At 45.2% G+C, this 13,854-nt stretch overlaps 1 protein-coding gene across 2 annotated transcripts in view; it reads right to left on the bottom strand.

Moving 5' to 3' along the window:
* st6galnac5a (ST6 (alpha-N-acetyl-neuraminyl-2,3-beta-galactosyl-1,3)-N-acetylgalactosaminide alpha-2,6-sialyltransferase 5a) overlaps window positions 1–13,793 on the bottom strand; it is an 18,767-nt gene extending 4,974 nt beyond the window's left edge. Inside the window, exons 1-2 of one of the 2 annotated variants that reach the window (XM_019856793.1) lie at window positions 13,554–13,793; window positions 11,960–12,175 (exon numbers count right to left, since the gene is read on the bottom strand). In XM_019856793.1, coding sequence (XP_019712352.1) covers window positions 11,960–12,175; window positions 13,554–13,568 — 231 coding nt within the window. In that variant the 5' untranslated portion in view covers window positions 13,569–13,793. Of the gene's footprint in view, window positions 1–11,959; window positions 12,176–13,547 lie in introns of both variants that reach the window. The other variant, XM_019856791.1, reaches the window with a different exon arrangement.
* Window positions 13,794–13,854: the final 61 nt, after the last annotated feature.

Raw genomic sequence — 13,854 nt, forward strand, 5'->3', positions numbered from 1 at the left:
GTAAGTTGTTATTTCCCCCCCCCCCCCCCATGCCTCTCCTACAACGTCATGCACGGATGATCTTTTTTTTTTGGGACGGAAGCACTTTAACTCATTCAGTACCAGCCAATTCTAGACCAAGTCTGAAAAGACGTTTCAAAACGTCTTTGGGAGTGAATGAGTTGAAAAGGACAAGGACAGTGGACGATTATTACGTGTATAAGGGCGGAAGGACGATGACGGAAGGGTACTCAGGTCGTGGACGGAGGACGGATTGTGTGGCCATTTCTGTTTCAAAGCACACATCCATGGGTGGGGAGGGGGTGGGGGGTGGCTCATTTATTTATATCTATTTATAGCAGCACCATTGCCTAACAGTAGCACGGAATTGGTGTCCCACTTGACATGTGTCAGTGACCGCGATATATCAGCGGCACAAAATATTGTGAAATATACAACACAACTGTAGGCTAGAACCTGCTCTGAGTCCGTCTCGCTACGCGACCTGCTCGATGCGCTTTTCTCTCTTTCACAGCGCTGCAAGTCAGTGAGATGCACGGCGGGAAACTCTTTACGATGCCAATCGAGTGACATTTATTTACATTGTGTTTTAGCCACATTACAAACACTGGCGAGAACGATCATAGTCGAGTGGTGAACGCTGATCATCCGATTCATGAAAAAAAAACGTAACGGGGGCTATATGGAAGCAACGGGAGCCATTTGGTGCTTGATGAAACATGGCGCTAATGAGGTCCTGGCGGTCTTTGCCCCCTTAGGGCAGCCCCCCCCCCCCTCCCCGCACCTGGCAGCAGCAGCATTTCGAAAGCGTAGCTTAGCTGCAGCGGAGGTAGGCTGGAAGTTCTATTTGTACCCAGGGGCCACTAAACGCCTCGCAGAGCTCCTCGTGCCTCCAGAAGCATCGCCTCGCTGGCCACCAATCGCTCTCTTCGGGGAGGTTATTACTGAGAAACAAGACGCTCCATCTCACCTGCAGTCGTTTGACTCATTCCAGGCGGACCGTCCTGACAACGAGATTGATTTGACTTATTCCAGATGGCGTGGCCTAAATCCTGGACTTTTATGACTTCTTCCAAGTGGGGCGTCCTAACATCTGGGGTGATTTGGAGTCTTGTGATTTATTCCAGGCGGAGCGTCAGAACAACTGAATTCATTTGACTTTTCGAAGAAAAACAAAAAAAAAACAACTGGAGTCACTTGATTCATTGCAGGCGGAGCATCCTAACTGGCGTTGTTTTACTTAATCCAAGAGTTGAATCCTTACGGCTTATTCCAGGTGGAACGTCCGTACAGCTGGAGACATTTGACTACTTCATTGAGATGGCGCACAACAGAAGTTGTGAAATTTTCCAGGTGAAGAGTTCTATCTATCTGGATTAGTTTGACTTTATTCCCAGAAAAACGTTAAAACGTCACTTGATCCATTTCAGCTCGAAGCGTCCGAACAAGTGGCGTTATTTGACGTATTCCAAGCGTTAGAGTCCCCACGACTGTAATCATGTGATTATTCCAGGAGGATCATCCTCAAACTATTTTTTTATTTATTCCAAGCAAAGAATTGTAACGACTTAAGTCACGTGACTTATTCCAGCTGGACAGTCCCAACATCTGGATTGATCAAGTCAAGTCAACTTTATTGTCAAATGTGTTACATGTGCAACTGTACAGCACAGATGAAATTACATTCCTCAGAAGAGAGAGGAGCCGCTGCGGGTGCCCGCTCCGCCATCAAAAGAACAGTTAACATTAAATGACAAAATAATTTAGAATGAATTTTTAAAAAAATAATTTTTTCATTCCCGGCGGAGAGTCCTAACAAATTGATATTCTTTTTTTTTGGTTACTTCATCTTGACTGCACATCTTAACAACTGAAGTCATTTGAGTCATTCCAGGATCCGAACACTTGGTTGATTGACTTTGTTTCAGAGTGAACAGCCAAACAGCTGGAATCATGTTTTTTAATCCAAGAGGAGGGCCCGGAGTTGCTTTGATTTATTCCAGGCGGGCTGCCCTAATAACTGCAATCTCATGACTTATTCAGAATGAGAAACCGAATAAGTGGAGTCATGTGGTCGCCGACGGTGTCGTGGAACACTCGCCTCAGTTGCGTACGGGCGGCATCGGATCGGTTTACCGCCTTGTGACGGTGTGGATGTGGGTGCAAATGGTCGTTCCGTCTCCTTATGTGCCCTGCGCCCGCCTTCCGCCCAAAGTCAGCTGGAATAGGCGTCAGCTCGCCCATGCAATGATCCCGTTCAGTTGTTGAAATGAAAATGGATGGATTGAGTCACGTGACCTATTCCAGGTAGTAGAGTATTGACAGCTTGGATTTATTTAACTAGCTCTTAGTGGTGAGTCATAACAACGGGCGTTATGTGACTTAAGCCACGTTGTGGCTCCTCACATCCGCAGCCGTGCGTCCTATTCCCAGCAAAGCATCCAGTGTGTGGCCGAGGCTAAACAAAACATTCCCGTCTTGCTAATAAATCAGCAGCAATCCACATTGTTCACGTCTCCGGCTCGCATGAATCATTGATGCGCTTGAAATTGCTCGTTTTGTACTTCCCCGAGCGCCGGGAGCACAACAACCTTCCCTGTCTGGTTGATTAGACGGACGCGGTTATGATCGCCGTTGGGCTATTTTGTCTCATTGGAGGAACACATCGAGAGAGGCATGAAAACAGGCATAGCGGCGAATGAAACGGTTGCAGGAACATTTCATTTAATTGTTTTGGGGTTTTTTTTCTTCGTTTTTTGATTGCATGGAACAGCTGCACCGCTTTTGCTTGGGACATAATACGCAGACAGCAAACGATCTCTTGTGATGGATTAGTATATTTGCGAGCCAAATAGCTTCTTTTTCATATATGCAAGCGCTACAAGAACCAAATTTTCCCAATTCGATCTCAACTGCAGCGAATTGTGTTGCATCGGAGCAGCATTTTGCATGTATCGTAATTGGAGTGACTCGACTTTCTGTATGATTGCACACCCAAAGTCACTCCCCCCCCCAAAAAAATGGTGCGACGATTATCTGCGCCAACCGCACAACCGTCGTGAGATTGTATCGCACCACTGATCATTTTATGTCTGCTCGATGACTCTGCACATTGTCGCACAGCTGTCGTCGGGTGTTACTACCACACAATGTTACCCTTACATTACGGAAAGGCCTTGGATACTTTGATGTCGTGTCTTTGTTTATCATCGTTGCTTGTTATTGCAGTCCTCTCATAATATCAAGTAGGTTATTAAACAGAGGTAGAAAAGGCCCAGGACTGTAACGCACATGATCGCCAGGTTGTTTTCCCCGATTGGCTTCGCGCTCTCGCCGCTCACAGGGCCGAAGCCGCTCACGCGTAACACAGCCGATAATTGCTCCTTTCCCGACGTCCAGATCCGTCCCTGGAGGACTTGCGAGTGGGCCATTACGCCTGATGGATGCCATGCCCCCTCAGAGCAGAGAAATAGCATTCTGGTGTTGTTATTGATTATTTGGCGGGGGGTGGGGGGGAGCAAGATGGAGGACGGGGGAGTTGGGGGGCAGAACCAGAATAACTCAGAGAAACCTTCAAATTTTTCACCAGCCTTCTGTTGGATGGGGGACGTATTTCCGTGGTACGGTACCCTACAACTGCCTTGAAAGAGTATTAATATCCCTTGAGGGTTTTTTTTTCATGACACAAAGTGGCACACAACAGTTAAGCGTAATGGAAATGATAAAGATGTGCAAAACGTGGAGTTCTGTGTTACTTTGTGTGGGTCTGTCACCTAAACTCTCAACAAAATATCGTCTCACAGGGCTTCACAAGCCCACAGTTGAGAAATATTTGCCATCCCTTGATCTTAACCCTATTGGAGGGCAACGACAAAAAAAATAAAAAATAAAAATACAAAAAAATCTATATTTGAAGGGGCGGCAGAAGGGGTATGAATACTTTCTCAAGGCACTGTAGAAGTCGATTGGAGTACAGCAAATGGTCAGGTACAACTTCAGGATGTCGTCAGGTGATTAAAAACCAAGTTTTGATGTTTACATACACAAATGAGGCAGAGAACCAAAATAACTCCTCTAAACCTTCAAAGTCAGGCAAAGCGCGCTCAGAGCGTATTTCCGAAGGCCCCCTACATCATCCCAACACCTTTCCAGCTACGCGGGCCACTGAGCATGCACATTTTTTTTAAATGCATGTAAAATTAATCATGGTTTAAAGGACATACATTTTACATGTCAACGTATTTCTTTAAACACAACATAGGAATGAATGTGGCCCTCTCTAGTGGTTGTGTAACTCATCAACGCCCAGAAAACTTTCACTTCTGCAGGATATTGTCCGCTGCAATTTATTCTTTTTTTTTGTGGTTTCCATTCTTAAGAGTAAGCAAAAGTGTCAAGATAAGTTAGAAAGAGTTCCAAGACACCTCACACAAAGCGGTAAGCGCGAGCCAAAGGCAGCAAGGAGTGGAGAAGCTGCGGCAGCACCAATTATAGTCGACTCAAACGTCAGCCTCTCAAGCCCGGGCATCAAACGTGCGTTCATTGTGCTGCGGGGCGAGCTCGGCGAAGGGAGTGACGGGGAGAGCTCATTTGGAGCTGCCCGCGGACGTTTCAGGCGCTCGTAAGCGGGAAGCGCAATAGTGGCTCGGCTGACAGGTAATGAAGGTGAGGTGCGAAGCGAGGAGGCGGCAAGTGCAAAAACAAGCGTGGTCCGCATCTCCTTTTGAAGACGTGTGGCGTCGTTCGTCATAAAGTCGAGCGAGATGAGACGAGCTCCTCGTTGAGAGTGTGACGACGCTTCTTTGCGTGCGTGTGTGCGATGGCGTGGATGTTATCAACAGAGATCCGAATGGAGATTTAATTCGCCTCTTTGTGTGCGACATTCTAACCAAAATACAACAATCGCTCCACTGTGGGGGGGACAGACGTCGGCGTTATGTAACATCAGTCTGATGGCGCACGCACGCGCGCGCACACACAGCAAGAACACAGATGAGCATTGTCACACCACAAATGAAAGCGTCACGCCAAGAAGGCTGACGAGTGGAAATCCATGCCTCCAAGCTTTTTCTGCTTTTCTTTTGAATGCTAATGTGATGGCAGTGACTCCCCGTTACTTCCTGGTCACCAAAGGTGCTACTGCGAGTAGGGATTCAAGATTTTCAGTTTGTTGTCATGTTATGTACTAAAAAGTACAATGTCGATTGCACCCCTTTCCTGATTTTTGTGTCCTTTGCCTATTTATCACACACACACACACGGTTTCAGTTCATGAAACCAATTTTAATATCATACAGAGACTACTCAAGGAAATACAAAACGCAGTTTCTCAACGGCACCGAAGCATATAATGCACTTAACAAAACAGTTTATCAAGCTCGAAAGTTAGGCCTGCTATTGAACATCGAACAACCTGAGGATAAACGCTGTCTCTAAAACGAGGGGTCCGAGCCCAAATACTTTCTAAGCATCTGCCTGATGCTAAGCACCTGAAGAGATTATGAGCCGGATGGCTGGAAACTCTGTAAAATATTAACAGCTTTTCCTCCTGCAAATGTCCTCAATCTCAGGGAGTGTAGACCCACTGTATTTTTTATTTTTATTTTTTTGCTCCCCCCCAACCAGCCATCTCACTAGCCTGGAAAAGCAATTCTGTTCCATTGTTGACCTGTAGAAATTAAGTTGAAGTCGATAATTAACATGAAGAGACAAGTTATCTCGACACCATGTGGACAATTCCCCCACCTCATCCCTTTAAGTGTCCTTGTTGTCTGTAATGAGTGTGATTACAGTAGTATCATCCGCAAATTTGAGAATACTTTTGCGATGATGCTTTGCCGCAAAATCATATCGATATAAATGAAAAAGTAATGGGCTAAGACAGCAACCTTGTGGGACACCAGTCTTCAAAACAGCGGTAGGTAGATGTCTGCTCTCTTCTTGTCAGAAAGTCATACAGCCACATACAGATGGAATTGCAGAGGCCTTCAACTTAGACACAGGTCTAGATAGAATAATTGCGTTGAAGGCGGTGCGAGGATCAATAAACAACATTTTGAAATATGCCTTCTTACTGAGGATGTTCCAGAACAGTCTGCAGAGCGAAAGAGACAGTATCATCCACAGAACTGTTAGACCACGGGGGCCCAACCGCAGTCCTTTGAGGGGCTTCATTTTCACCACTGCACTGTCGTCACTCAGCATGCACCTCTGCCCACCTCGCGGGCACCCGCACTCTGCCCACGAGGCAGGACAGCGCGCCATTAAACCTTAAAACTTCTCCTCAACAAAGCACAATGCGGTGAACTTTCTCCTTGTCTCGCAGCCAACGCCTCCCCACTGGCCTGTGAGTTTCAATTAGTGTACTTTGTTTGGATTCTGGCACAGAGAAAGTGAGCAGACAATGGAGTTGCACCGCGTTGCAACATGCTGTTCCCCCCCCCCCCCTTGCTATAATTGGCTCCCTTTCAGGCCAACGGCCTCCGGTGCACAGTTGTAACCTCCATGCAGCCGGGAAAGGAGACAGCTTTCACCACACACACAGGCAACACAGCAGCGGTTGCTTGGAATACAAAAGACGGTGCTGTTCAGCGGGGGGGTTCAAAAGATCTTTTTCTGCTTTCACACCTATTTTTGGGTTGCTGTTGTTGTTGTTGTCGGGGAACAGATGGGTAGTGACCAGGAAGTTGGGGTGCATGACAGATAGACAGAGAGGTGGACAGGGAAATGAAATGCAAACAGAGGGGCTGGAAGGGAAATGAGAAGCAAGACACTTTTTTCTTGCTTCTCACTTTTCCTCCCTCCTTAAGGACCAAGAAGTAGTGTGTGTCAAAGAAGAAGATGTTGAAAAAGTAGGACAAGGGTAGCTGAGGGGATTCGGCGAGGTCCTTTGACGACAGGACCTTACTTTCCTATCATCTACCACCTCTCATATAGAAACTGTAAGATATCAACTAACAGCCACCACCAATCATCGAAAATGAGCAACTATCATCTCCCAAGTGTCGTTACGTATCAGCTGTCATCTATCAACTACCATTAACTCGGTCTGCCATTCTGTGTCAATACAGCGAAGCGACTTCGCAAAAAGGCAATTAAGCGCCATCTATCTTATACAGCTACATAAGATTTTCTAGATCCAAATTATTTTATTGTGTGCAACCACTTGACGTCGTAATATTGAGTAAATTCCACACACCATATCTCTTCAGTGTTTTTCATACTGCACTGTGGAGATAAAGCACAAAATTGTTTTTCCATTTCAGTTTTTCAGGGTTTGTTTTTGGGAAGGCATGGCTAGAACGACACCACAATGACACACTTTGGAATCGGGCATGGGTCCCCTCTGTCCCCATATAAGAACAGGCACATTCATTCACATCTCGTATGATCCAACGCAGATGGGACATGCAGTTAGCTAGCTAGCTATTTATTCCTCCACCCCAATCTCCCCAGGATGCCAAAATTTACAGATGAGCTTGTGTCGTTATTTAAGTTCCCAAGTATTATGGTGCATTTTGTGTTAATCAGACTACAGTAATATTTTGGAACGCAAAACTTGTGGGTCTGTAACTCGCAGGAAATATGTGTGCAAAATGGCTGTCCTGTAGTGTGAGCCACAAGCTAAATGATGTGTGCCACCATTAAATATAATGAACTGTTAACTTTCCCTGAAGTGTCTCTGGGACGACACATCACCAAGTGAGGCGGTGAAGTCGTTGACTCGCTATCAGCTAGCTGTCCTTCGGCTCTGGTTAGCTTGCGTGCTAGGTGGTGGTTAGCGTTTCTCATCACGGCACGGAAAGCCCCACGACTCAGTTGGATATATTCCAAACACCGTAGGCTTTAGGTGGATATATTTTTGTTGCTCTAATTGGTTGACAAAAGGAAGATGCTTGATATGGTGTTGAACGTGGTGTGGTGTGGCGAGCAGAAAGATTGATTTTTCACGATTTTTGAGTGTCATTTTTTTGTACTTGTTTTTTTTTGTTGCAATCATTCAAATCTGTCATGGTTCTTAACATCACTCTTTTCTCTGTGGTGTGTCAAATTTACAAGTAATTTACAGTCTTTTCATTTGACAGGGTTTTTAATGTCTTGTTTGTTTGATCGTGGAGATTTTGTGAAACCAAGCTCTGGCAGAGCATGCTTTGAATAGACTGAATTGGCCATGTGTTCTTTTCCTTGTTTGGTTGTATGTATTAAAAGTGACCGTTGACGTGCGAGGTTAACATAAGCGGGCAAGTAGTGAGGCAGACGATCATGAAGTTCACACATGCTGATTCGTGTCTGCCACTTCAGGTCAAGCCGAGCCAGCGGCCGGGTAATTATTGATGCTCGCCTGTCACGTGCGTTGTTATTCTTGTTGCCTAGCGAGAAGCGCTAATTGGCCCCGTGGGACTTCATTCCACTGGATTTGTGACGCTCATCTCCAGCATTCTTGCGCCAGATTGGGAACGGCCTGTTTGCCCTCGCCGACATCACATTTTGACTGCTCGCAGACGCCCGCCTGATGTTGTCCCCTTGTGCGCGCAACACCCGCACACGAGCATGATGCTTCTTTTGCGACGCATTTTGTGTCTCGTTTACTGCGTGGGGGTGGATGTGATGGAAAGTGTGGAAGCGCAGAACAATGAGTAAAATCGGCTATTCAACTATCATCAATCAACTGTCACCCACCAACTATGAATTATTATCTCACAACTATCATCTTTCATAACTATCCGCTACCAACTGTCACTTACATTGAAGAATTCATTGCAATCAACTGCCATTTTTTTTCCAACTATCACCTATCGCTTATCATCGATCAATTATAAGCAGCGATGATCCGTCAACCATAGCCCATCACCCATCATCATCATCCGCTTTAAGCTAGCAGCTAACAGCTATCGACTATCAGCTGCCATCAACTGTCAGCGACCAGTTACCAGCAATCGGCTATCATCAATTTGTTGTCAACTATCAACTGCCACTTATTGCAAACTGGCCGCATACATTGGTCTTCATAATAAAACATTTACTTGCTACCAGTAGAAGTCTCGCAATAGCGTAGCATTTAGCTGAAACTACAACGGCTAATGACCAGCGCAGAGAAGCCCACTCCATTCACCTTTAAAGAGTGAGTAGTTTTACTTAATTTTATTTTGAATTAACCGTGGTTAACTTCTTTTGTACGTGGTGATGAATTTTTAAAATGTTGCCAGTCGATTTAATAAAGTTTTAATGATCGTGACGGAGCCCGGAATAGATTATATCACTTTGCGTGATTGAAACTGACTGTTTTAATCATGTCACAGTGCATAAATGTCAAAACGGGGCAGATCTGCAGCATTATTAATGAAATGCTTGCAAGAGGCGACAAGTTGAATCCCTGCTGGTAACATTGGAAAAGATACAGCAGAAGTACTCTTCCAACTTTTCAATTAATTTCATTTTTTTCGTTGGACTTGATTTTGTTTGGCTGCCAAACAATACATTATATTTATTTCATTAAAAAAAGACGAACCCGCCAAGCGACTATTGTCTTTGCAGCTCATCATGGCACAAAAAAAAAAAAGAAGTAAATAAACCATTCTGTATGTTTGGCTCACAGTTTTGGGTTCGAATCTCAGCTACGATACGTTCTTCGAGTGCTTTCATGTTTTTTTTCCTCCTTTCTCTTTTCAGGGATGTCTTCTTGAGATTTTTTTTTTTCTTTTGTACGTCTACTCCTGCTAACGTTCATGTTGTTAAGGGAAACCGGCTTCCTCAAACTTCGGCCATCTGTCTAGTTTACGTGGTTGAAAGCAACCGGACAAGAGGTCAGTTTGTCTCGAAATGGCCAAAGCTGAGCCTGAAATCGCCACTTCAAGAGACTTTGACACACAAGAGGCCCGGAATTACCATTCTGCTCACTCCCTGGCGTTATGGTACAAATCTATGACTTCACTCGTGATTCCTTAACCGCGGGGTGTGAGATTACTCCCGTCAAGGGAACGCTTATCGAGATGCTCCTGCCATCATCTTCCGTAATTGCTTCCCGTAGGCCTTGACGCCAGGGGCACGCGCCGCCTTCAAGTTCCAAGCAGATCCCGCTGGAAGCGAAATATTTTCGCGCCTTTAATGAGTTCTCGGAGCTAAAGATGGTCCGTCGCTTTGAGTTTGATGTTTTCTAAATGGCAGACAGACAGCCGCGCGTACGTAATTGGGGAGCTTCCCCCCCACCCCCGTCTCGCTCTCCAGCTGGCTGATGGCACGACGGTGTCCTCAAAAAGACGGGAGAAGAATGGCTTCGTGAAATATTAAACATCTCGTGCAGCTGCCACCCGAGCGGTGGTTAGAGCGACTCCTCGTCGGGTCTGGGGACGCAAACGGCGTCATTCCTCCCTTGGAGCGACAACGTAGAAGCCACCGGTAAATTGTCCCGAAATGTCAGCTGTCGCCATTTCTTTTCCTCCAAGCAAGACGGTTGCCTAATTAGCGACAGTTGCTGATTACCTCCCTTGGGTTTTAAAAAAAAAAAAAAAAGACTTGTACCTCCTCCATAATGCATCATATAGAACAGGGGTTAAAAACGAGGGCCACGTCCGTCCGCTTTTTTTTTTTTTTTTTTGATACAGTGACATCTTGTGACACAAGTTTAATTCATTGCGTGACCATACGCGTAATTTAAATGACTTGTATCTCAAATCATCTTGCATCAGTGAAATGTGTTTATCTGTTCCAGCCTCCTCCCAAAAACAACTAAATTCATTGTCATGTGTTTTTTTTTTTTTTTAATGACAATTGCAGCAGCATCAGTGGTCAATTCCGTTAGCCCATCTATGGCGTTTTGCGTGACACGTTAACATTAAGCGAGCTGACTTTCATCATTACATGGTTTCGCTCAACATTTTGATGTTTAAAAAGTCCGAAACGATGTTTTCATTCTTTTTTTAAAAGCGGCGTGACAAAGAAACCGCTTGAAGCGAGCACACCTTGCGTCTTATTTGGAGAACTGCGCAAATGAGAAGTATTTTCATTCCTTCAAAGTGAACATATAGGATTTTTTTTCATTCCTTCCATCGTCCTCACATGGTGCCAATCATGTCCGACAACATCTCTCAAGCTCGTTTTGCACCTCCAATGCCCAACCCCTCCCCGCCACTTCTCACTCCTGCATGATTGCGGGATATCAGTCTGGCAGATTCCGGCGTCAAGACAAGTACTTCCTGTGAGATTTAACACTCCATCTTCAGATTGTCTGCCACTTGTCCCTACCTTTTCCCCCCTCTCTGCCTTTACCTGGTTATTTTTTTTTTTCCTTCCTTCTCATTCCCAACTTTAATTTTCTTTGCCTTATCAGAGCCGAGTGCTGCTGCACAGCCGGCGCCGAATAAATTGTACCCCCTTCTGACCTCAATCACATTTGTTGCATTAAAAGAAAAAAAAAAAGTGCTTTGTGAAAAATGATAATTTACCGAAGATGCACAAACGCTCAATTATGGAAAACATGTTGCAGGTGTTTCGCCATTCCAACGCATGTGACCAAAGACTCACCCGCTTGTTTTTTGAGGGATGCAATCGGGAAAATTATTTAATAACGGAAGCCGTTATTAAAAAAAAAAAAAAGCTGGTGTCTACTGTGCCTGTTAATTTTTTTAGGTTGATTTTGATTGCACTGACTACACGGATGATCGTATCTGCTTTCCACTGCCAGCATTTACATGCAGTTCTAAACATTTGCCTTTCAGCCTCTCGGAATACAGCGTGTCACGATCATTTAACGGCTCACATTGATTTTTTTTTTTTTTTTTGGCTCCTGGCTAGAGTCAAGATGGCGGCGCGAGTGGCGTCGGGTTTCAATTAGAGCGTACGGGGATGTAATTGTAGCCTCACTAGTAATGAGTAATGACAGGCGGGCGGTGAATTGTGATAAATGACCCTCTTCAGAGCCACGCGGAGATAGATAGTTTGCAGCGGCTCAGCGGCCCTTTACCTTGTGGTCCACGATGCTGCTGTAGCCCTGGAGCGCCGGGGGATGAGGCCGGGCCGGGCCGAAGGAGACGCCGGTGGGCCCCGGCGGCTGCTCTTGCTCTTGCCGCCGCGTTCGCGTGTCGTTGGCGTCCCGAACGGAGCCGTAGAAGCTGCCATTGTAGACCAGGAAGAGGCTGGCGCACAGGAGCAGCACGAGAAGCATGGCAACACCATGGCGCTGGGAAAAGACATCGCAGGTTTTAGTAGGTTGTCGCCATCCAATGGAAAACAAAAATTGCAAAATGTGGTCCGAAATTGAGTTGGGTTTGAATGTACTGCGTCGAAAAGCTGGTTGATTTAAAATGCAGATGTGATCAAAAGCGTCTATTTGTCATACCCATCTAGTTGACATCAAAATTGGTGGGTTTTGCGACTTCATTCAAGTTCCACAAATGAGGGCACAGAGAACATATTGTCAAGAAAACATTTTGACTGGCCTTCCCTTTTAAAAACTTTACGCTCATCACATTTTGCAAAAATCCGATCATACCCATCTAGTTGATATCAAAGAAAAAATCCATTTCTCATGCCCAGCTCATTGATTAAAATGCTGGATTTCTTCCAATTCTACAGGATCAAACGTTTTATTGACAAAAAAAAAATCAATCAATTTATCATACCCATCACTTAAAAAAAGCAACGCTGGATTTAACAAATTCTACCTGACCATTCATCAACACCAGTTTTACATGATCAAAAAAAAAAAAAAAATCATGATGACAAAAAGAAATCCTTCTGCAGTACTTGATCAAAACTGCCTACCAAATTGTACATGATCAAAAAGATTCTCAAATATATTTTTTTAAATCGCACCCACATCGCTTTACCCTAATTATTTATCGTGTTGTAAATTTCTGTTCTAACTCCAATCAATAAACACCTTGCTCAAATTAGTCGGATGCTACCTCCAAGTAAATGCCTACATCAAATAGACGACTACTTTTTACCCTTTAGCAAAAATAAATAAATAAAATACCAGCGCTCGAAGGTATAATTCTCCGAGTCCGTGCACTCCCATTTGAATTCCATTGCTAACCTAATCAGCAGCACTTAAAAAAAAATCCCTCGGAAAGTCTCGTGATACGAAGCGATCACACTCAAGGTGTGTTCAGGGGCATCTCTGAAGGTCGGAATCGGGAATGTTTTAAAGTTATTTCGCTAGTCTGTAACACACACACACACACACACACACACACACACACACACACGGTACTCTTATGTGGCAAACAGGTAGTTTCTAAAATCGATCTTTATGTTTTTTCTTTTTGCGCGATAAGGGCACAATCTCTTCTCACGCGTAAAATAATGAACCCAAAACACTTGGTGGGGTGGGGGTGGAGTTGGGGTGGAGCACAATCAAAGCTTAGTTGCAGGGCACATCTGTTGGCTGCATTGTTGCGAACCTAATCTTTTGATCCGACAGTCAGTGAGCACAGCGAGCTTATGCTGGCTGTTGGAGCGCACTTCGCTCAACACAGCTGAGGTTTGAGCGAGAGCGATATGCCTTTAAAAATGAACTGAAATGTAAGAAAAAGATCATGCAAAACAACCTTTACCAGCGGTGTCTTCATCTTGCGGCGCTCTCAAAGAGTCAAGCGGGCTCCGTGCGCCCGCGACCGACGCCTCTCATGCTCCGCACGCGTCCGGGTTCCAGCTCTGCCCAGGACTGGCTGGGGAAGCGCTCCGGTTCGGCTCGGGGTTCCTCCACGCAGCCCAGGCGACAGACAGAGCACAATCGGACCTCCGCTGGGTCCTAAAGCCACCTCTACTTTAACATAGCGCAGAAGTGGCATATACAGTGTGTGTGTGTGTGTGTGTGTGTGTGTGTGTGTGTGTGTGTGTGTGTGTGTGTGTGTG

The sequence above is a fragment of the Hippocampus comes genome, unplaced genomic scaffold (assembly GCF_001891065.2).
Source record: "Hippocampus comes isolate QL1 unplaced genomic scaffold, H_comes_QL1_v1.1 scaffold105, whole genome shotgun sequence".
Taxonomy (NCBI): domain Eukaryota; kingdom Metazoa; phylum Chordata; class Actinopteri; order Syngnathiformes; family Syngnathidae; genus Hippocampus; species Hippocampus comes.